We start from the raw sequence: 20,831 nt of genomic DNA, 5'->3' as shown, positions 1-20,831 counted from the left end.
TATGACGATAAGAGTATTTTTATTTATCCTTGGATTCGTATCTGAGATCTCTACACTTTTGACCTATGATGCTCAAACCAATTTTTATTTTAAAAGACTTTTATATTGAACTTTTGTTACCAGCCGAGTTTGATATACACAAATCTAATCTCTACTTCTGAAAATAGAACTGTCATTTTTTGTGAAAGACTTTCAACTTATCAAATTGGATACAAAACAATAATTTTTGGAACTTCGTTATACATATCAAGAAGAAAAAACCCGTAAGAACTGTTTGACAATTGTTGAATGGTTTGATTCACAATGATTAAGTGGTCAGAATGATTAAAAGGCTTTAATAAAATAGTATAAATGAAATATTATTGTGTGGTAATTGTATACAATGAAATTAAGGCTCGTAATGGTTAAGAAAGATCCATGATACAAAATCATTCAAAGAGTTTTAAAACCATTAAGATACAAACTTTGCTTGCAAATAAGATTCACCTCTTAACGATTCAAATGTTGCCTTTTAATGAAACTATTATTGGTAAACAAACAACCCCTTAGTGCATTAAACAAAAACCAAACCTTGTATTTTGATATATTTCACCCAAATTTTATTTCATTTAAACACTATTTTTTAAAGTATATAATATAATTTTAAATACGACAAATGTAATAAATAAATTCACACCCCCTTTCACAATTGGTGAGGTTTGAAACTCAGATACCGCCTAGAACAAAGGCCCTTTGGTGACACTTTTTTTCTTCTTTATGTATAATGTGTATATGAAGTTTTAACAGCTAATTAAAATGTGTTTAAAGAAGTTTCAAAACTGAAACAGCAAAATGTACATAATAATGCATAATTTTGATAATAACCCAGCATCAACAAATAAAAACAAAAAGGCAAAAGACTGATAATTAAAATCTAATGAACTTTGACAAGGAGTTTTTTCTGGAAAAATCTAAATTTGCCAAGTTTCCATGCTTTCAAAAATTCAAAATTGATCAAACAACATTGAAGTAGAGTAAGTATTTGGATCTACATCCATATATTTAGTGAGATTTCACATACTCCTGAACAATGTGAAGCCCTTCAGATTCCTCACCATAATCCTGCATATTTTATGAGAAGTTCAAATAAAGAGACAACGATATGTATGCAAAAATCGGTTTTTGACGTTTTCAACTCGGAAATTGTACCTTCACAACAAGGCACGAGCAACCCACGACCTTCCTAGCTTTGCCTTCCGAGTCAATTTTGCATAACTGTAACCGAACAATTCAATCAGAACCACTTAAAAAGACATTATAGAGTAACAAACCATAGAACCATTATATATAGACTAAGGACCGTGTGCGAAGAGTTAATTTGAGAAAGTAAGAAGGATCTGAACCCTTGATTGCTTTTAACCTCAAACCCACCCATGAATTGCGCTTGATACAGCGTTTGATCCGGTGCATCTCATCTCAGTGCTTCTCATCTTAATATGCATCAAAGGATGAAGATCTCTCCTTACCATCTCACCATAACTTTCATTCTCAACGGAACTCAACCATATATATATATATATATATATATATATATAGAGAGAGAGAGAGAGAGAGAGAAGAGAGAGAGCATGTTTCAAATACAATCTATCCTATTTGTACAACCAATACAGCCCTAAACCGTCCATTTTATATTATTTTATTTTTTCATTTTTTTTAACTGATAATCTGTAACTACCTTTTCCACCTTATCAAATATTGACCATAGATGAACTAATTGATGATTAAGATGAGGTTGCATTGGTTGTACAAATGAAATAGGTTGCAAAATAAACCACCTCGATATATGTAAATATATATTCAAAAAGGGGTGAGAAAGTAGGATGAGCGGTTGAGGATGAACATGACAATCCTTAAAAGATATCTATCAGGATATGATAGCCTTAAGCATTTATGAGAACATGGCCTTTGGTACAAGTTTTTTGAGCGTTTTTGGTACACAAGACAGAACAAAACAAAATTTTGTTTTGTGTTTCACGCAACATTAGACCGGGATAGAATAAAACTTTGTGGGATAAAAATACATTTTTTTCGTCCCACCAAAATAGGTGGAGCAAAAACCAACAAAATGAACAAGCTTAAATTTCTAAACTACCAATGTCAACTTAAAACCCTAATACCTTCCACAATTCTTTCACCCACCTACATCACTTGCTCGTCCAGCCCCATAAACCCGGTACAATCTGTGTACCAAAAGCATCCTCAGAGACAAATCACTTGAAGTGTAGACCCTTGGAGCTAGCATGGATAGGAAGAAGGGAGTCCGATAGGTTAAGGTTGAGACAAGGGGACTAGAGGAGGGTTAGGGAGTTGATTATATGGAGGGATGTGTGTTTAATAGCTTTGGGGTAGAGAACAAGTCTGCATACATCCCACCCCATAATGGATTCATTTGGTTTGGTTTTAAAAGAAATCAAACCACATAAATTCCCACATAAATGGCAGGTCAAGAGGTATAAGAAACGACTAAGAAAACGTAAACCAAATGAAATAAATTATAATGATAGTGATGCTTTAGAAATTTTTGAAAACAATGGAGTGTGAAGAGACTTACACCAGCCCACTCGCCAAGGGTCTTTGCACTGGGAACAGTTACCAAGCTCACATTATGATCGGCGCATAGTGCTTTGACCAGCTTTTGATAGTCTGGCTGGTTACAATCCTCAGCCAACACACAAAGTTGTGCAGCATGCTTCTCAATCACCTTTGCAGCCTCGTGAAGTCCACGCACAAGACCACCATGAGCAAGTGATTTTCTCAGGACAAGTTGCAGAGCGGTCATGATGTCCATTGGCTCACCAAGAGCAGGAGCAGGGGCGGGTGCCTCAACAGCAACTACAGCTTCTTCACTGCAAGAGCAAAACATTGAAAAAACAGTAAGCTAAGTGAGCTTGTAGAAAAAGTGCACAACTGTTGGATGCCAAGTGAAGCTCAATTAACAGATTGTGTTTGCATATCCACTACTAGTTTACAAACAACTCCTGGTTTAGTTGATTCAATCAGATAAAAAATCTGTTTGTTATAAATGAATTACTGTGCCCTGAACGATTAATTGGCTTGTTCAGCAAGTGTTCTTGACAGAAATCTGAATGATAAATTGTCAGAGATCCAAAACCACCAAAGGAACACCACCTAAATGTTTTAGAGACCAGAAGATTCAGAGATAGGAAAAGAATTCAACAAGGAAATAAGTTTTATGGGTTTGTATTAACATTTTTCAATAAAAAACCCAATGGCATGACTATACACGATGACAGTATTTTATTTGTGTGGAGTCCATAAACAACTAGATTGCAAGAAAGAAGCAAAAGTGCATCCTTGAAATCCAATAAAGTGTTGATTAGATAATAAAATCCTTTGATCGTATTTAAAGGACATCACACTTATTAGAGAACGCAAATCAGAACTAGCCATATTAAATGATATGATAACTGTTTTCACTCAAAGGCATGTATCATCATACTGCATAAAAAGACATCATATACATACCCTGCCATATTTTCTGTTGATCAAATCTTCGAGTCAAGCTGTCCAAAAGAGTGAGAGAAGATCACGTCAGGCAAAGGAACATTTTGTTAAAGGTCGATACTTCATAATAAACTAAAAAAACATGCAACTTCAAGTTGTTCCACAAACATATAATCAAGCTATGATATAGTTTGATGAACTGCTACCCATTAATCATGCATTTAATTTAACAAATCAGTAAAGTCCCCAAACCACCTGCTGTTTACTAATCATAACATGGGTTTGATACTTTAGTGTGTCAAATCATTTCCATTAGAAAGCCGTGTACACAATATTTCCATTGGCACAGATATATAAAACTGTCACAAGATAAATTCAGCAAATAATCAAAGTGAATATAAAACCAGAGACATTGAGCACAAAAAAAGAAGCATACATCTACATAAAATGACATTTACACTAACATTGTTACTTTGCTGATGGAACTCGTTTTTGTTCTATCTTCCTTTAACGTTACTTGCATCAGGCATTCTACCCCCTCAATGCTTCAACTTATCAATACCACCATAAAATTGCTACACTGTCTTCTAAATAATTCATGGAATCAAACAAACCGAATGCCATTAACCAAAAGAAAGCAATCATTTTCTCAAACTTATCGATACATTTAGATCGTAACATCAGAGAGACTAAGGATCGAGCTGTTTTCAACCACTATTCTTGCAATTTAAAGGAAATTGAAATCACTATCAGGAAACAGACAAATCCATACACAATATAAACCTAAAAACACATGATGCTTGATTTCTTCTAACAAATTATGAAAAAACAGCAGAAATATTGCATTATCCAACGCTATGGTGTGAGGAAATGATACGATGAGTTACCATACAAGATTCAAAAGAGATTTAGAGAGAGCGATGGATTAGTACCTTCTGCTGCTGCAATATCAAAGAAACAAAGGCAGGTCGGCTCTGCCCGTAGAACTTTGAGAGATTATAAAGGGTACGGAAATCTAAAACCCTAGTTGTATTTAAAATCCGTAAGTTTTAACTTTTAGTCCTTCTACTTTTAATTGTGTTATGTTTTTCCCTTTCCATCTTTTATTCTTTCCAAACCAGTCAAGCATGACCGTTAATCAGGTTATTTAACTTCTGATACTCTGTATTCATGTCGTGTTCGTTACTTTTCGTTTCAATTTTCATACATGCATATAAAGGTAACGTAAATGAACTTTGAGTTAATATTATCGGCTTTTATTAACACTGAAATTACTGTTTTTTTTTTTGTTTTTTTTTGTATTTCTTGTTAGACTCTTTCCTTTTCTATTATGGGTTGTAATAAAACGAGAAGGCGTCCGGTAGAGGTGATCATTTGCGTGTCCGGGCTAGGTCTAACTTTTTTTTTGTTCAACGGGCCTAATATTGTAAACTCAAACCCTTTTTTTCGGGCTTGACAACTTGCCATTGTTCGCCCTATAAACGGCTCGCCTTGCTCACGGGCTAACGGACTTAAGAAGTGTAACTTTTAATTAACAGATATGAAACCAAAAAAGTAAAGAAAAAACATTGTTGCAATTAAAACTTTAAGCAACTACCGATTCTATCCATTGTTGATCGGTTAGGACTTTTGATATAAGGATGCTAACAAAGTTAATGTAGAGCCTTTTGGGTTATCAAGAAAAACCTCCCAACTCTCATTCTATAACTTTAATAATTTGATTTTAAAATATATTAGTATAATTTTGATTAATGATAAAAAAATATTAAACATTAAACACAAACGGGTTCGGGTGGGCCAGTTCATATTTATCTTTACATTGCTCATGTTCGCCCGTTAATTTTAACGAACAAACCCGGGCCTGTCCATTTCCTTGATACTGGTTGTCCAAACTCGTATTTTTAGTGGGCCGGATGAGTTGGTTCTAATGGATCGTCCCGCCCATGAACAACTCTCTCGTCCAGTTAGGTACCAAATAATGCATACTTTTTACTTGTGTTTCTTTTGTGTAAGAGGCCTGTAAGGTGTATGCCAACCATACGTACTGTTCATCCTAGTTTATTTTCCTTTAAAAAAACGTCTAACTATTGATCCCTTTTCAAATACAAATATTAGTCATGGGCGAAATTCAGGGTGAACTTGGCTTAACTTGTATTAAGGTAGAGATGTTCATGGTCTGGTTTGGACTGTTTAACCTTCCAAGCCACAACCCAGACCGCAATGGTGGTTTAGGAAATCTCTAATTTGAGCAGTTTGACAACAGTTGACCAAACTGTGTGAAACTGGACCACATAAAAACGGTAAGCTCTGATCAGTTTAGGCGGTTTGAACCTTTTACGGCTTTAAACTAAAAAACATAATATTAATATAACATTACTAAAAAAATAGTATACTTAAATTACAAAGTAAATGTTTATCTATAGAATTAAAAAAAACATTGAGCAAGTCGAATGACTATTTTGAAATTTGTGGAATTTTGCCAATTTTAGATAATATAGTCAACTGAGAAATGAAAACTAAAAACATAATGTCTTGGACAATTTTTTTATTGGACCATAAAAGATTAAAAGTTGGGTGTAAAACATGAAAAACAAATATAATTATTACATGTGTGTTTTTGACGGTCAGTTCAATCTATAAATGCTAAAAAAAACATTTACACTGCAGACCAGATTGGACCACAGGTTTTGAGTATTTTCCAGATTTGACCAGAGTGTCAGTGGCAGACAACTCAAACTGTCAAAAAGACCGGTTTAAATGGTTTGAACACCCATACTTTAAGGATACTCAGAGGTCACCGGTTTGAATGTTGGAAGACAACCCATATTTTTTCTGGCTGTGACCGCTAAAATTAGTTGAGGAAATTGGTTAAAAAAGGGTAAATTACATGAAAAAAATAACGTATTTTAACTTGATTTCTATTTTGAGTAACGTACTTTTAAAACTTTCATTTTGGTACATAAGATGTAAATTTTTAAACATTTAAGTACCCGGATAACCGGTTGAAACATTAATCGGTTACCATGATGATGTGGCGAGTGATGTGGTATCCGGTTAATGCTTTAACATATAATACTGAGTTGGATACACATCAACAAATTAACCGGTTAATACTTCCACCGGTTACACAAGTACTTAAATGTTTAAAACTTTACATTTTAGATATCAAAATAAAACTTTTGAAAATACATTACCCAAAATAAAAATCAAACCAAAATACATTACTTTTTTATCCAACTTAACCTTAAAAAAAAAAGCTCTTCACCAAACTATATTTGTTACGATAAACAAAAAAATACAACAAACTTCCCGACCAAATTACACGACATATGTGACCATTTTCCCCTTCTTTTCGTGGGCCATGACGCCATGTAGTCGACATGGAAATGGTCCCTCTCAGCAGCCTTCACCCAATAAAATAAACCCAAATTTCCCCTTCTTCTTCTTCTTCTTCTTCTGTTCCCTTCGAAACCCTAATTTTGATTTGCCTGATTATTGGATCTTCATCGCAAAGGTTTTGCAATTTCTCAATCATTCCTACTTCCTCATCTCACTTCCTTTAATTTTTATTGAATTATTCTGTACTGATCATGTCTGCTGACTTGTACATTTTGCAGATCTGAGTCGACCCGTAAGAGGTTTCGTTTAATTTCATCCATGATTAATCTCTTCAAGAAATCTGGATAAAAATTCGATAACCCTGTTATGAGAAATGTCGCTTTTGTCAAAAGGCGATTCGATTCAGATTCGAGAGGTGTGGAATGACAATCTCGAAGAAGAATTCGCATTGATCCAAGGCGTAGTCGATGATTTTTCCTACATAGCAATGGACACCGAATTTCCAGGAATCGTTCTTCGTCCCGTCGGAAATTTCAAGAACAGTAACGATTATCATTACCAGACGTTAAAAGACAACGTGGACATGCTCAAATTGATCCAATTAGGGTTAACTTTCTTCGATGATCAAGGAAATCTACCAACCTGTGGAACAGATAAGTATTGCATATGGCAATTCAATTTCAGAGAATTCAATGTGAACGATGATGTTTTTGCAAATGATTCCGTTGAGCTTTTGAGGCAAAGTGGTATTGATTTTAAGGAAAACAACGAAAAGGGGATCGATGCACATAGATTTGGTGAGTTATTGATGTCATCTGGGATTGTTTTGAATGATGGTGTTCATTGGGTTACTTTCCATAGTGGTTATGATTTTGGGTATTTGTTGAAGGTGTTAACTTGCCAGAATCTGCCTGAAACACAATCTGGGTTCTTTAGTTTGATCAATATGTATTTCCCTACCATTTTTGACATTAAGCATTTGATGAAGTTTTGCAACAGTCTTCATGGTGGGTTGAATAAGCTAGCTGAACTGTTGGAAGTTGAAAGAATTGGTGTTTGCCATCAGGCTGGTTCCGATAGTTTGCTTACTGCTTGTACTTTCAGAAAGTTGAAAGATTGTTTCTTTAGTGGTTCGCTGGAGAAGTATGCCGGTGTTTTGTATGGTCTAGGTGTTGAGAATTAAGAGATGATCGTTCGAAAAGAGTAGTTAGAAAAAAATAAGAACACAAGTTATTAAAGAAAGATGAGATGTTGGTTGTTTTGAGTTATATGTGTGTTGTAAAGGCACCACAGGTTGTACACTTCTTGAGAGAAAAAAGGTTATCTTTTGGTCATGGGTTTCTCTTTTCTATAGCTTAATGTTATGGTTTCTACTTCATCCATGGTGTTTATTTTATATGATTTAGATTCCTTAATGGTGCGTTTGGTATGTAGACATGAATGGATTGGATTGGGCGGGTGAGAAAGTATTTCTCTAGGTTATAAGCTTAGTATTTGGCACGGGTAGTTTAGTAATTTACCAATCTTGTCTCATATTCTTGATTTTTATTCTGTCTATTTTGGTGGGACAAATTCTCTCCCCTTCAGGATTGCATTGACTTGGTTATTGCCGAAACAACGTTTTGATGCCCCCATCTTCAAAGGGAGAAGAAAAATGTTTTTTGCACTTGGTTCTGTCTCAGTCTACGAGGCCGTTTACTAAACACTTATTAGTTCAATTACCTTACCAAGTGAACATAATAAGGACCGAGAATCTTACCCGGTAAGAGGGAAGACAAGGATTGAGAGTCTTGCCCGGTAAGTGATGGTGATGATTCTTACCCAGTAAGCGCTTACCGGCATTTTGATGGCCGAAAATGTTACCCCATAAAGTAAATGAGAGTAACTCCTGCTAGTAAGCACTTATCCTGTAAGCATTTGGCAAACGGCCCTTAAATGTTGCAACAAATGTGAGACACAAGTTTTTGTTTTGTCCTGTTACGCATACCAAACGCACCCTTAGGATCGCGTGATGAATAAGTGATAGGTTGTGGATCAACAACAAAATGATGCAGCCGGTCGTATATGATGTCTATAGTCATCCAGATCCAGGTCGGATTTCATGGCGAAACATTTTTGATGGATCTCTTGTCGTGACGGTATGTATCTTTTTGTTGATTGTTTCCGTATCTCTTTGTTTATTTTATGAACGCAGGAGTAAGCGCTTACCGTGGTAAGAGTCGTCGCCCTCACTTATCGGGTAAGACTCTTGGTCCTTGTCTCGCTCTTACTGGACAAGATTCTCGGTCCTTACCATATTCATCCGGTAAGGTAATGTTACTTGGTAAGCGCTTACCCAGATAAGCGTTTGGTAAACGGCCACTAAGTGTAATCAAGATTCTTTGGCAACATGTGCATATGTGAATCCAAAATGTTATATTTCTTTCTAATTTTGTGATGCCAGATGTAGCTTTATTTAGTAGACTGTCAAACCAAATGTACCCGGTATATTCATTCGAGTAGGGTTTGAGGTAGGATGTTCACAAACATTTTGCGGTCCTGCTAGTGGGTGACAATTACGCTTTCACATGGACCTGATCTTTCTTTGTCTATATTGATTCTAATCGGCCGTTTACGAAACGCTTACCTTACCTGGTGTGTATGGCATACCCGGTAAAGGAGGAAGAAGACTCTTAGGACCTGTTTGTTGGAAGCTTGATAGGCTTAATGAGACTCGCAACTTATTCGGTCAGCTATATATGACATTTTGGTAGTGGCTTAATGATACAAAAAGTGGCCTATTCAATAAGCTTTTAGGGGGAGCTTTATGCAGAAAGCCAAGTTTTATCCAAACATGTCCGTCCCAATTTAAAGGACGTTCCTTTCATCTATTGAAAAACCCCTCTCAAACAAAAACCTTCCAAATTTATACATACATATTAATACACAATACAACTTTATCCATACACGGCTTAATGGAAAACCAACCAAACAACCCCTTACACAATAAGGGCTTACTGCATGAAAGATGCTTACCAAAAATCGATATTGATGGCTGAAAATGTTACCCAATAAACGAAACACGCCGTGTACGTTTTCTTTTCCTATCAGTTTATTATCGTTGTTTTGGATTCAAAGCATGTGGTTTAACGAGTTGAATAATTATGATTCATTACCTTTTGTTTGATCTCTTGGGGACCTATTCAAACCCAGATGAAGTTCTGACTCTATCAGAGAAAAAAGAACGAATGAACAAATCTTGTAGGATTTCCAAGAAATTCTTTGATTTCTTCCGCCGTGAACAGCCGGGACATTAATAGACGTTAATGTCAGAATGTCAATGTCCTGATCCAAACCATCCCCGGAATACACTTGAATCGGACAAAACTCTCGCTTATGATAGATACATGAAACCCGCAAAAGGGATCGATAGCAATCGGCAGAATTAAACATAGGTGGGAGATTGGCAAAGAACTCATATAACAGCAAGTGTTGGCATCTAGCAAAATCCAACACAAAATCACTGGCTGCCTAAGCTAATAGGTCTACAGGTATTTTGGTTTGTTGAATTCGATTTGAAATTAAATTTCACATTTGATTTGAAAGATTCTCATTCTCTAGATTTGAAATCGCATGGGACGGTTGGTATTTCACGGGGTTTCGTAAGATTTGTACAAAAAGATTGGTGTTTTTATATAATTATTAATAATTTGTTTTTATAAAAATCCAAATTCGATGAATGTTTTTTTCAGGAATTTGGATCATGTGAAAAGAATATGAATTTGTGGCGTGCGTTTGTAGGATTTGGAGCAAAATTGAATTCCTTTCTCTCATACATCTTGTTTGATTCTGTGTACATATTTGTTTGTTTCAGTACGATGTGGAGACGATGGAGAGATCATGACAGGTTTGATGAACGAGGCAGGGTAAAGATGTAACGGGAACAAAAGATTTCTAATCCCGTAAATTGCGGGATTTCAAATCCAAATCCCGCAAACCAAACGGGTTCTTAGGTTTTTATAGACTACTTTTTCACTACATGTTTATTGTTAAAAAAGCAATGGCAAAGCATTCCATAAAGAAGGCAGAAGGAGGAGGTTCAGATTAGAGAAGTAGCCACTTCTAAAACTACACAGGTCCAAATACAAGTCCACAATTCCTAAAAATTCACATAAATTCATTGCTTTTGAGAGATTTCCTCATGATTGCCATCAAGGAATTGCCAGCTCTGCATCTGTTTCAAACAACATACATTTTAGTTAAACGTTGCATTCCTCAATACCCAAACCCAAAGCCGGATCGAGAATGCATCAGATAATATAAAATAGGGCAAAATAATGTACTTTTAACTTGATTCCTATTTTAGGCAACGTACTTTCAAAACTTCCATTTTGGTATCTAAGATGTAAAGTTTTAGACTTTCATTTTGGTAACCGGTTGAAGCATTAACCGGTTACCATGCTGATGTGACGAGTGATGTGGTATCCAATTCAGTATTAATTGGAAAAAGGACAAAGGGGGACACAATTAAAAAAGGTGGGAAAAAGCCTATGTAGCTGATTGAAATGATTCGAAAAGCCAGCTTATGGCTAACAAAACAGGGTTTGCTCAAGAAGGCTACAAAAAGCTAGTTTATGTATGAGACTCTGCCTGATGTAACCTGGAAGATGGTCTTGCGAATGGATAATCCAATATGGTTATGAATTTAGCACAGTGCATATCACTAAATCTCGAGTATCCAAGAAAAAATTATAATGCATGCAGAGCTAGTGGGAACAATGAGAAATGTTGAATGAGCCTTAAATACAAAGAAAACAGGATTAGATAGAAAGCATGATGGCAAATGGCAAAATACAAACCTTATCATCTCTTGCGCTTCAAGCTCTTCAAATTCTTCAAGATGTAGCTAATAACTTCCTTCAATGTGGCTTTTCGATTATCTTTGAAGTTCCAAAGTTCATTAATCACGTATCTGCCACTAGGGTTGTATTCATTCATCTCCTTAAATGCGGCAACCACTGCATCAAATATGCCATTCCCCCATTCTGCTTTGAGATTCTTTAGCAGTTCATCATCTTCATTAATCACTTCCTGCATCATGCAAATGAGCCATTTTATTTTTAAAAACATGAATAAGGATTAACAATAATAAACCAAACCGACCCTATAAATCCCACTCGAAAATAGGGTCTACGGGGTGAGAACTAAGATGTACGCTCACCTGACATCTACCCTAAAGAATCGGGCAGCTGTTTCTGGGATCAATGATACAAAGTCTGCTTTATGCCCAGAAATTGAACAACATTTATAAAGCTCACCGAGTACATTATAGCATGTTTTACTCAAAATAAGCATCATAGGAAGCAAAATAACATGTGAGCATTCCGTCAAGGAATGTAAAAGAATTCCACTACAAGAGCACAATGAAGCGGTTTCATGGGACACCGTGGTGCTTCCATATAGGTTTACGGTTCGTCCCTGCTCATGAACTAGTGGGCCAAAGGAGCCAAATACCACAATTAAGAGGAACCTAGATGTCTGACAGCCTAGACCGACAACTTTCATATAAAACCAAGCCAAAAACAGAATTTCGAGAACCATACCTTATGTGCACCATCTACTGCAACAACTTTCACTGGATGCCACTCTGAGTTTTTAAGTTTGTCCTGCCACAAAGAACACAATTCAGTGGCCTTGATCTGAGCTTCTTCAGGTTCAAACTTCTCCTTGCATGCATCATAGAAGGCTTTTGTATCGAGTTCTCCCATCCTCTTCACCCCAATATTAGTTCGTCCACTCAACATATCTTGCAGACCCTGAAAACAAAGAACAATTTGTTAACTTGCCCCATCTTCATCAAGTCTTACGGCATGGTTAGAAAGCCAAACATTAATACCAAAGGGTCATTGGCCCAGCCATACTGGGTTAGCAGAAGTCCCAACCTCCGTGGAGGTCAAGGGTCAAACCTCACCAAAATGTGAGTGGTTGTGAGTTTTGTCATATATAAATATTATATATACTTCAAACGAGAACCAGAGATTAATGAAATTTAGTAGCAATACTTTGATCAACTCTTTCCGAGCTTCTTGCAACTCATCGTTACTTTGGCGTTCCTTAACCATAAGAGTCTGATTCATGTTTTCTACGTCCTCCATCTCCTCCATCTTTGTTTGCAGCTCGTTATCCATCTCTTTTATTTTTTCTTGAACCGCAGCATCATCTTGGTTCCCTAGATGCTTCATCACTTGCAGCTTCCCTTTCAATTCTTCTATTTCCATTTCCAGTTTCTGTTTGGCATCTAACTGTCTCTCTAAATCGAGGATTTTCTTCAGAGCCTCCTCTTTCTCTCTCTGTGGTTCAGAATCCGGTCAGAAGTTCCAAGACTCATTGTATACACGAGGGTATAAAGTTGGATAAGAATACATAATTACAGACTTTGGCTGGTTTACCTTTTGCTCTTCAACCAGTCGTAAGACACTCTCATCAGCTTTTTTCTGCTCGATGGACGCCATATGCAGAGAGTTGTTTTGAACATCGTTCTGGATTTACAAATAGATGTGAATCAAATATAATAAATTATTAAAAAAAACTATTTTCAATTGAAGTGCATAAAAAACCCTTGCCACTATATAATTTCCCCACTGCAATTCTCAGCATTAGCAAAGTATCTCCAAACACTGACACATGCTATTTCCCCTCATTGTCAATCCCACTGAGAATCATTGTTTACAGCATGAGCTAAAGGTTGGATTTTATATTTTGTGATTCTGGGGAAAGCAGTAAAGAAAAATTGGTGCATCAACATGGTATATTATTGTTTATGGAAAAATAAGTTGAAAAGTCATTAAGAAAATAGCCATTGGTCTCATGCAGCCAACTTCATTAACAAATGTAATCTAAGTCATGCCATTGCCCATGTCAGCAAAGATATAAAAATCCATATCATTGGCCACATCAACAAATATATACAGTATGCCCTGTCCTTCACCATGTCAGCACGGTAACCAGTTGATGCTTAAAAAACCGGCGGTTACCATGGTGCTTAAATGTTTGAGATATTATATCTTAGATACCAAAATGAAGGTATTGAAAGTATGTTACATAAAATAGAAATTAGAAAAAGGCAGGACACGTCATGCAATTTGCCCTATAATTAATCAAGCACCCAAATTGGTGTGATCAATGACTCTGAAGCTAGACTTTGAATTCAAACAAGAGGATAGGATAGAAGATAATACGGTATGTGCATGCCAAGTTGGGAAAACAATCACCTTCCTTTTTTCGTCATCTAATTTTTGTTTCTCGCGTTCCGTTAAGGCTTCCCTCTTATTAAGTTCTTTGCTCCACAAATCGAGTTTTTTCCTCCGCTTCTCCAAATCGGCATTCAATATTTCTTGTTCATCTAATACCCTTTTAACATGCTCCCGTGCAAGGCGCTGCATCTTTCTTGTCTCTGAACAAGAACAATACATGTAGGACTTCAAACTTCTACACAGATTTCCGCACAGAACTTATATTTCTTTTTAAAAGAAAAGACATGCATTTGTGAGGATAAATAAAAAAAATGTTTGGGAGAAAGCAACTCCATGTTTGAGAGTATGGCATGCAACAAAAACTATAACTGCTGCCTCCATGTATAATGGATGCCAAAGTTTGGATCAGGGCAGGCAGTGGACCTATGCGGGAGCATACAGTGGCCCATGCCACCGCTTCATGGTTCCGTAAGAAAATTACCTTTCTCAAGGGTGTCACCGTAATGTTTTGTTGTGTGCCCTTATATTTCTAAAACTAAACTTATGACAGAAGTTTATGATGATTGAGCTGGTCTAAGTCTCCAGTTTAAAGTGTCTTGCCCAGAAAGGCGTGGGTTCGAGTCCCCCTTTCAGCAAATTTACCACTTTTCCACTTTTAATTTTGGGTGTCCTATAGCTTTTGTGAAAAAACTGGTGAAAAACCGTGGTGACAGGGGTCGAAGCCATGATCCTTCCTTGCAAATGCAACCAACTAATTTAGTATGATTTTCTGAAAATTTTCTATAGCTTTCACCCTTATCATCCAATGTTGCCACCACTTGAAAATTTTTCTGGGTCTGCCACTGGATTAGGGAGTGTGAAGCCAAGTTTAAAAAAGGTATAGTGGAAAGAAGAGGAAGCCAGAACCAAGAAGAATGCAAGAGAGAGCAGAGTACCTTCGTAGAAAGCTTGATGAAGGCTATCTTTCTCCTCAAGCATCCTACTCAAAGACATGTTTTTCTGATTGTACTTGATCTGCAAATCATCAAGATTTTCATTCCTCATGTCAATCTCAGTAGCCAACTCAACCACTGCTTTGTTTCTAGTTTTTACAGCTTCATGAACGAGATCAGAAATTGTTTTCAGCTCTCTTTCCGTGCGAAGATAATCTCCTATTGGCCCTTGTGATTCAAAGTCATTTGAACGAGCTAACCAAGCATAAATACTCGAACTTGGAGGATTTTCGGCAGCAACCCATTCTTTCTTACTGTGATGATCAGCTTCAAACGCTTTCTCAAACTCCATGGCATTCTTAAACCCAATCCAATCATTGTTAAACCTCACCAAAGCTTGTGCTTTCTGCTTTTGATCATCCCATAAGATCTCAACCACTTCAGGCTTGTATTTTGAAAATCTCTTCATCCAATATTCTGTGTTCTCCACATCTTTCCCACTTTCGGGCTCTTTGACTATGTTAACCACAATCGCAGTCCAAGGCCAGCAAAACAAATCATTTTCTTCGGAACTTGGAGGGGCAGGTGGTGGAGCCGCCACTTTTGGCAGTTGCTCAGCCTCATCTGCCAATTCTTTCTCCAAGTATATAGCCAAGGCAAGATGGTTAGCCTTTTGCTTTGCGCTTCTATTGGAAGAACCTTTGCCCACTCCCGAAGCATGTTGTAATAGATCTTTGTATTTGAAGTTCTGTTTTTTCTTCCCGGCACAGAATATAAATCTAGGGTTGAAATCCCTTCACTTTTCTCATTTGACCACCCCAATATGTCAAATTAAATAAAGATTACATGTCACCACGTATTCCATCTGGAAACAAAGATAGAACACAGCTCAATAGGATAACACTAAAAGATGCGTCCTCCCTCACAAAATAAGTGTCCACGTTTCTATTTTGTCTTGTCCCAAAATAAGTGTCCACTTTCCATTTCTACCCTTGATTATGAGATGGACAAATTCATTACTCCCTCTATAGTTAAGGGTAAAATTGTTATTTAGTTAACTATGAAGTGTAATAATTACAAATTCCTAAAATTCTCTTTTTGATTGTGGACATTTATTTTGGGACGAAGGGAGTAGTTGAGACAATGTGGGAGATCTGACAAGGTAATGGGAAGAAATCAATTATAACTTGAATATAAGAACAGTCATGGTTCAACATCCTTAAAGCCAAGCATATACCAGGGTATCTTAAGTCTCTACGAGGTCTCCATCTGAAATAATCCAGCCTAATTTCTTCTTTTCTTAATGCAGTTTGTTGCGGGCTGGTGCTTTTGTTTTAAGAAAGTTTCTATTGGAAGTATCCTGGCAGTGATAATATGCAAAGGAACTTTGTGAAATCTCTACCTTTAACTGTCTGTTTTCAGCTATGCAATTAAGTTATACTCCTAGCATCCTAAGTTGAGACAGGAAACAAAAAACTAATATCCTAATCCACTTTCCTCCTACTTCCGAAAACTAAGTGCTATGAGATCACAAGCATCGTATCCTTTTTCAGTTTTAAAGTCTGGGACTATGGATGTCTAACAGGTTACTTCACAACTGTATAATTGATTCAAGCTTCAAAGTCTGGGATGCAAATATTTTATAACGAGTGCTACCAAACAGTCGAATAAAAATAACTTGGTGTGAAATTTGCAGCGAAGAACATATCAATTTTACATTTCAAAATACCAAGTTTGACATCAATAAAGTTATTTTAGTACAATTCAACTTCATAGCTTAAATCAAACAGTTAAAACTCGAGATTTCACAAATTCCTTTTGTAAGATTATCGCAACCAATTCTTCCGATGAAATCATTCTTACAACGAGAATACGAAACCCTAAATCAATAGGCTGCAGCAAAATGCATGATGAAAGGAGAAATTAAGCTGAATTCAGTATTTTATCAACAATCATCGAAACATACCTGGTATTTCAGTTGTAAAATAATACATTACCTCCCCCCAAACGGGTACACAAAATGTTCGATTTTTGACGGCACTCAGTAACCGGAACCAGCAGCGTCCGCCGACAGCAGAGCGACCACTGAACGGAGACAAGCACCGTAGACCGATCGGAGGAGACGAAAATAAACCCTAATGGGTTCTTCACGACTTACGAAAGAAATCGTCTTCAAATGTAGGTCCCTTCCATTGCTGGGCGTTTTTGTTGTGGGTGGGGAGAATTCAGAAGACGTGTTTGTAGACTGTATGTGACAAGTAGGACTGATGTAAATTTTTAGGTGGGGGATAACCAAATATTGGGCCGTTTATTTCAGGCCCAATTGATAACCAATAAAGGAAAAATACCTCCTTGTGACCGGTTTAATTAGCTTAACAAGATTTTGAGGTTGTTCGTTTGTGGCTTAATAGATTGTATAAACCTTATAGCTTATTCGTTCAGCAATACAAAGCTATTCGGTTGCGGCTTATTCGCTTAACTGAGGGATTAATTGGTCAGCTAAAAACCATGTGTCCTTTACACTCAGCCATTTAATTTCTCCATCTACCCTTACCCTGTAATTTTCACCTCTCTTTTTTTAGTCCAAGTCTACATGCACCATTACTCAGGATGAGGGGGAGACAATAGCAGCTGAGCTCATTTCTTCACTTTATCTTCCCTTTTTTATCCACAATCCCTCAAACCCTGCTCACCTCCTTCCTTATCTTGGTGATGGCGTCTTCCACACCACCAACCTTAACCACCTCCAAACCATATTCGAACCACCACATCCAAGATATCCATAACCACCATCGTCGTACCTACAATGGTCAAAATTCCCACCACCCATCTCCCAAGGCCTCTCTCTTCATCCTTTCACACCAAGAAACCCTACTGAACAAACCCCTCGTTCCCACCATCGTCGCATCTGCTGCCTCCTCTTCTATCCAACATCGGAACCCTAATTTCGCCCCTCTCTTCGCCTCAAAATCATAACTTACTGTCGATTTCTCTCCACCATCGGAACTTGGACAATGAACAAGAAATTAATTCTTTTAGATAATGAAAAAGCTAAAAAAATGAAAGGGTAAAATGATCATATATGTCATTCAAAGTATTTATTCAGCACTGCAAACGAACAACAACTTATCTGTTATCTTACATACAGCTTTATCAATACATACAACTTTATCCATACATGTCTTAATAGAAAACGAACCGAACAACCCCTATAGTTTATTTGGTTAGTTATACATAATATTTTACATAACATGTTGCGTTGGATCTCATAGCCACAAGGATGACATACAGGCCATACGAACAAAAAAAAACCATTTAATGTAAAATTCATCTGCAATTGATAATAATGTTTTTACAAGGAAACCATCAATGTTACTATATATTCTCTTCTTATTATTAACATTCATTTATTATTTTGATAAAAAATTTAGGTTCACTAGATTTTTTTTATGTTAATTATGAGCATTTAGGCCAGCTTGTACACATTTTGATTAAATCCAAGAATACTGAAAAACAACTGGAAAAATCGTTATTGGCCTTGTGTTGTATCATTTTTTTAAACACAAAATTTAAGAAATCATGAACTGACTTCTAAAATACACATCAATTAACCGTTTTCCTATATAAAAAAAATAGAACTGATTTTTAGAAGAAGGTACGATTAAATGGATGTGACATCGTATCTTTTATTATTTTTTATGATTTTGATTGATCTGATTCAGAAATGATTATTATTGAAGGAATTTGCATATTGTATAATTGTTTGGTTTTGAATATGTTATCATCAATTCATTCTCAATAATATATGTGGTTTGAAGGAATATAAATCTAGGGTTGAAATCCCTTCACTTTTCTCATTTGACCACCCCAATATGTCAAATTAAATAAAGATTACATGTCACCACACTTACTATTAAACCTCTTAGTTTAACTCAACTGATAATAAAAGGGTGTTTAAAAAGAGGTATTAAACAATAATTAATGAAAATGAAAAAACTGTTTGGTTTTTTATAATATAATGGGTTCATTTATTCATAAACTCAAATTTTCATTATAGGTTAAACCGAAGGGAATGAAAATTTGTTCCCATTTTCATTTTATGGCCTATTTTAATTCCCCTGCTTGAACCAAACACCCCATAAGACTTGATCATTTAAGGATTATTTTTAGAAGTATCTAGTTCAAGTATTGCAAGACAACTGGAGATTATTTTGGTTATTCTACATGGCTCTTTGGGTTCGTGCCCTACAAGATGCTCTTGTAAGAATATATTTTTTGTACTTTTTCTTATCACATTACTTCCAATTCACCAAATTAAGAATATATATATATATATATATATATATATATATAGAGGAGTGATCATATGAAAACCGCTCTTATTTGTGTAAACCGTGCAAACCAYCTTCATCTGTCGATTTCATTGTTTAATCTTATGAAATTTTTTTCATAAAATTGTTTAATCTTGTGAAATTGTTTCATATAATATTTTTTTTTGATGAAGTTGTTTCATATATGGTTGTGAAATTGTTTCATATAATACTTAATGAAACTGTTTCATGTATTTCTCTAACATTAATGAAATTGTTTCATGTATTTCTCTAAAATTAAAATAATGAAGACGATAATATCTATGATTAACACCCTACACAATAAAAATGATTAATCAACCTCTCATAATTACAAAAAAATGAACAAAATAAAAAATTATGATTGGTTGAATGCGGTTTGCACGGTTTGTACAAATTGAGTGGTTTGCATTTGATCGCTCCCCTATATATATATATATATATATATATATATAAGTCACGGTAATAGTTCTTATAAGAACTTATTTTGTGAGTGTTATGTATTTTTTTAATATCAGTAATTATTATGTTTTTATGATAAATATCAAATATTTAATTTAAAGAACTAACAAAATGTCATTTCACACCAAATTCAAAGCAAGAACCAAAGTTCTTATAAAAACCATATCCCATGATAATTTTTACAAGACACCATGCTACAAAACCACCAGAGCTTTCATTTTAAAAGACATACTTTTAAAGGGTATACTAATAAAAATGACATGTTTCCCTTTTTTTTTCTCTTCTGTTTAAGAACATGAAAAATTATTTTATTTATTTTTCTTTCATTCATTTTCGATAAAACAAATAACTACGAGGGTATCTGATTAGTTTGAGTTTAGGCTTCAAAAGTCAAAAGTGTCTGGAGGTCCCCTAGTTTAAATCCAAAGAGGAATAAAATTCTCTCATGGTCACGAAAGTTCAAATACGATGACTCTTTGCTACCCAAAAAACAGGTGGTCGTACTAAAATTAGTCGACTCACATAACATATTGGACATCCAGGTTAATAAAGACAAATTGTTTAATTTTTCTTTCATTTTTTTTTTTTCTTTCTCCAAATTTTGAAAACATGGCGTGAAGGTGATATAGACCAAGTTGGTTATCAAAATTTTACATCTTAATACGTTCAATAAGGGGCAATCTTTGAATCGTTAAAAGGTGAATCTTATTTAATAAGAAAAAATGTCTCTTAATTATTCTAAAACCCTTTGAATGATTTTGTATCTTAAGTCTCCCTTAACCATTCAACATCCTAATTTCATTATAAACAATTACCAAACAAACAATAAAAATATAAATGGTGGTGGTCCGCTAAAAATAGATGATGCGGCGGTTATATGCGCGCCGGTGGGACCAATCTCCTCCTCTGCTTTCGCCTGATTCATCTTCATGAACACACTCATCTTTTTTACTCCATTTTCAGTCTCATTTCTCACTCATAATTTTTAGTTGATTTCTCCAGAATAATTTCGA

At 35.7% G+C, this 20,831-nt stretch overlaps 3 protein-coding genes across 5 annotated transcripts in view; 1 reads left to right on the top strand and 2 right to left on the bottom strand.

The window, feature by feature from the left end:
* Nucleotides 1-881: 881 nt before the first annotated feature.
* On the bottom strand, nt 882-4,511 carry LOC112521174 (40S ribosomal protein S12-like). Its single transcript, XM_025129884.1, has 5 exons — nt 4,437-4,511; nt 3,526-3,563; nt 2,591-2,885; nt 1,189-1,254; nt 882-1,101 (listed from the first exon to the last, which is right to left on the bottom strand). Exons 2-5 carry the CDS (start codon nt 3,531-3,533, stop codon nt 1,042-1,044), a joined length of 429 nt encoding a protein of 142 aa, XP_024985652.1. The 5' UTR covers nt 3,534-3,563; nt 4,437-4,511; the 3' UTR covers nt 882-1,041.
* Nucleotides 4,512-6,860: 2,349 nt separating this feature from the next.
* Nucleotides 6,861-8,177, top strand: LOC112522188 (probable CCR4-associated factor 1 homolog 7). Its single transcript, XM_025131281.1, has 2 exons — nt 6,861-7,018; nt 7,122-8,177. The coding sequence occupies exon 2, from the start codon at nt 7,217-7,219 to the stop codon at nt 8,024-8,026; it is 810 nt and encodes a 269-aa protein (XP_024987049.1). The 5' UTR covers nt 6,861-7,018; nt 7,122-7,216; the 3' UTR covers nt 8,027-8,177.
* Nucleotides 8,178-10,868: 2,691 nt separating this feature from the next.
* LOC112521994 (factor of DNA methylation 1-like) overlaps nt 10,869-20,831 on the bottom strand; it is a 13,191-nt gene continuing 3,228 nt past the window's right edge. For 2 of the 3 annotated variants that reach the window (XM_025131033.1, XM_025131030.1), the window contains exons 3-9: nt 15,011-15,739; nt 14,094-14,275; nt 13,272-13,361; nt 12,885-13,172; nt 12,426-12,638; nt 11,682-11,913; nt 10,869-11,056 (exon numbers count right to left, since the gene is read on the bottom strand). In XM_025131033.1, coding sequence (XP_024986801.1) covers nt 11,686-11,913; nt 12,426-12,638; nt 12,885-13,172; nt 13,272-13,361; nt 14,094-14,275; nt 15,011-15,739 — 1,730 coding nt within the window. In that variant the 3' untranslated portion in view covers nt 10,869-11,056; nt 11,682-11,685. The remainder of the gene's footprint in view (nt 11,057-11,681; nt 11,914-12,425; nt 12,639-12,884; nt 13,173-13,271; nt 13,362-14,093; nt 14,276-15,010; nt 15,740-20,831) is intronic. The other variant, XM_025131034.1, reaches the window with a different exon arrangement.

Source organism: Cynara cardunculus (assembly GCF_001531365.2).
Source record: "Cynara cardunculus var. scolymus isolate 2C chromosome LG 11, CcrdV1, whole genome shotgun sequence".
Taxonomy (NCBI): domain Eukaryota; kingdom Viridiplantae; phylum Streptophyta; class Magnoliopsida; order Asterales; family Asteraceae; genus Cynara; species Cynara cardunculus.
Note: the sequence above shows the minus strand (reverse complement) of the source record. Positions and strands in the feature narration are given on the sequence as shown.

What these genes read in the sequence shown, in the direction of transcription:
- LOC112522188 (XM_025131281.1), top strand. Translation starts at nt 7,217, where the DNA reads ATGTCGCTTTTGTCAAAAGGCGATTCGATTCAGATTCGAGAGGTGTGG.
- LOC112521174 (XM_025129884.1), bottom strand. An exon ending in CCCTTGGCGAGTGGGCTGGT is followed by an intron (nt 1,255 to 2,590) that starts GTAAGTCTCTTC and finishes GTTCGGTTACAG; the next exon opens with TTATGCAAAATTGACTCGGA. An exon ending in GCTCGTGCCTTGTTGTGAAG is followed by an intron (nt 1,102 to 1,188) that starts GTACAATTTCCG and finishes TAAAATATGCAG; the next exon opens with GATTATGGTGAGGAATCTGA.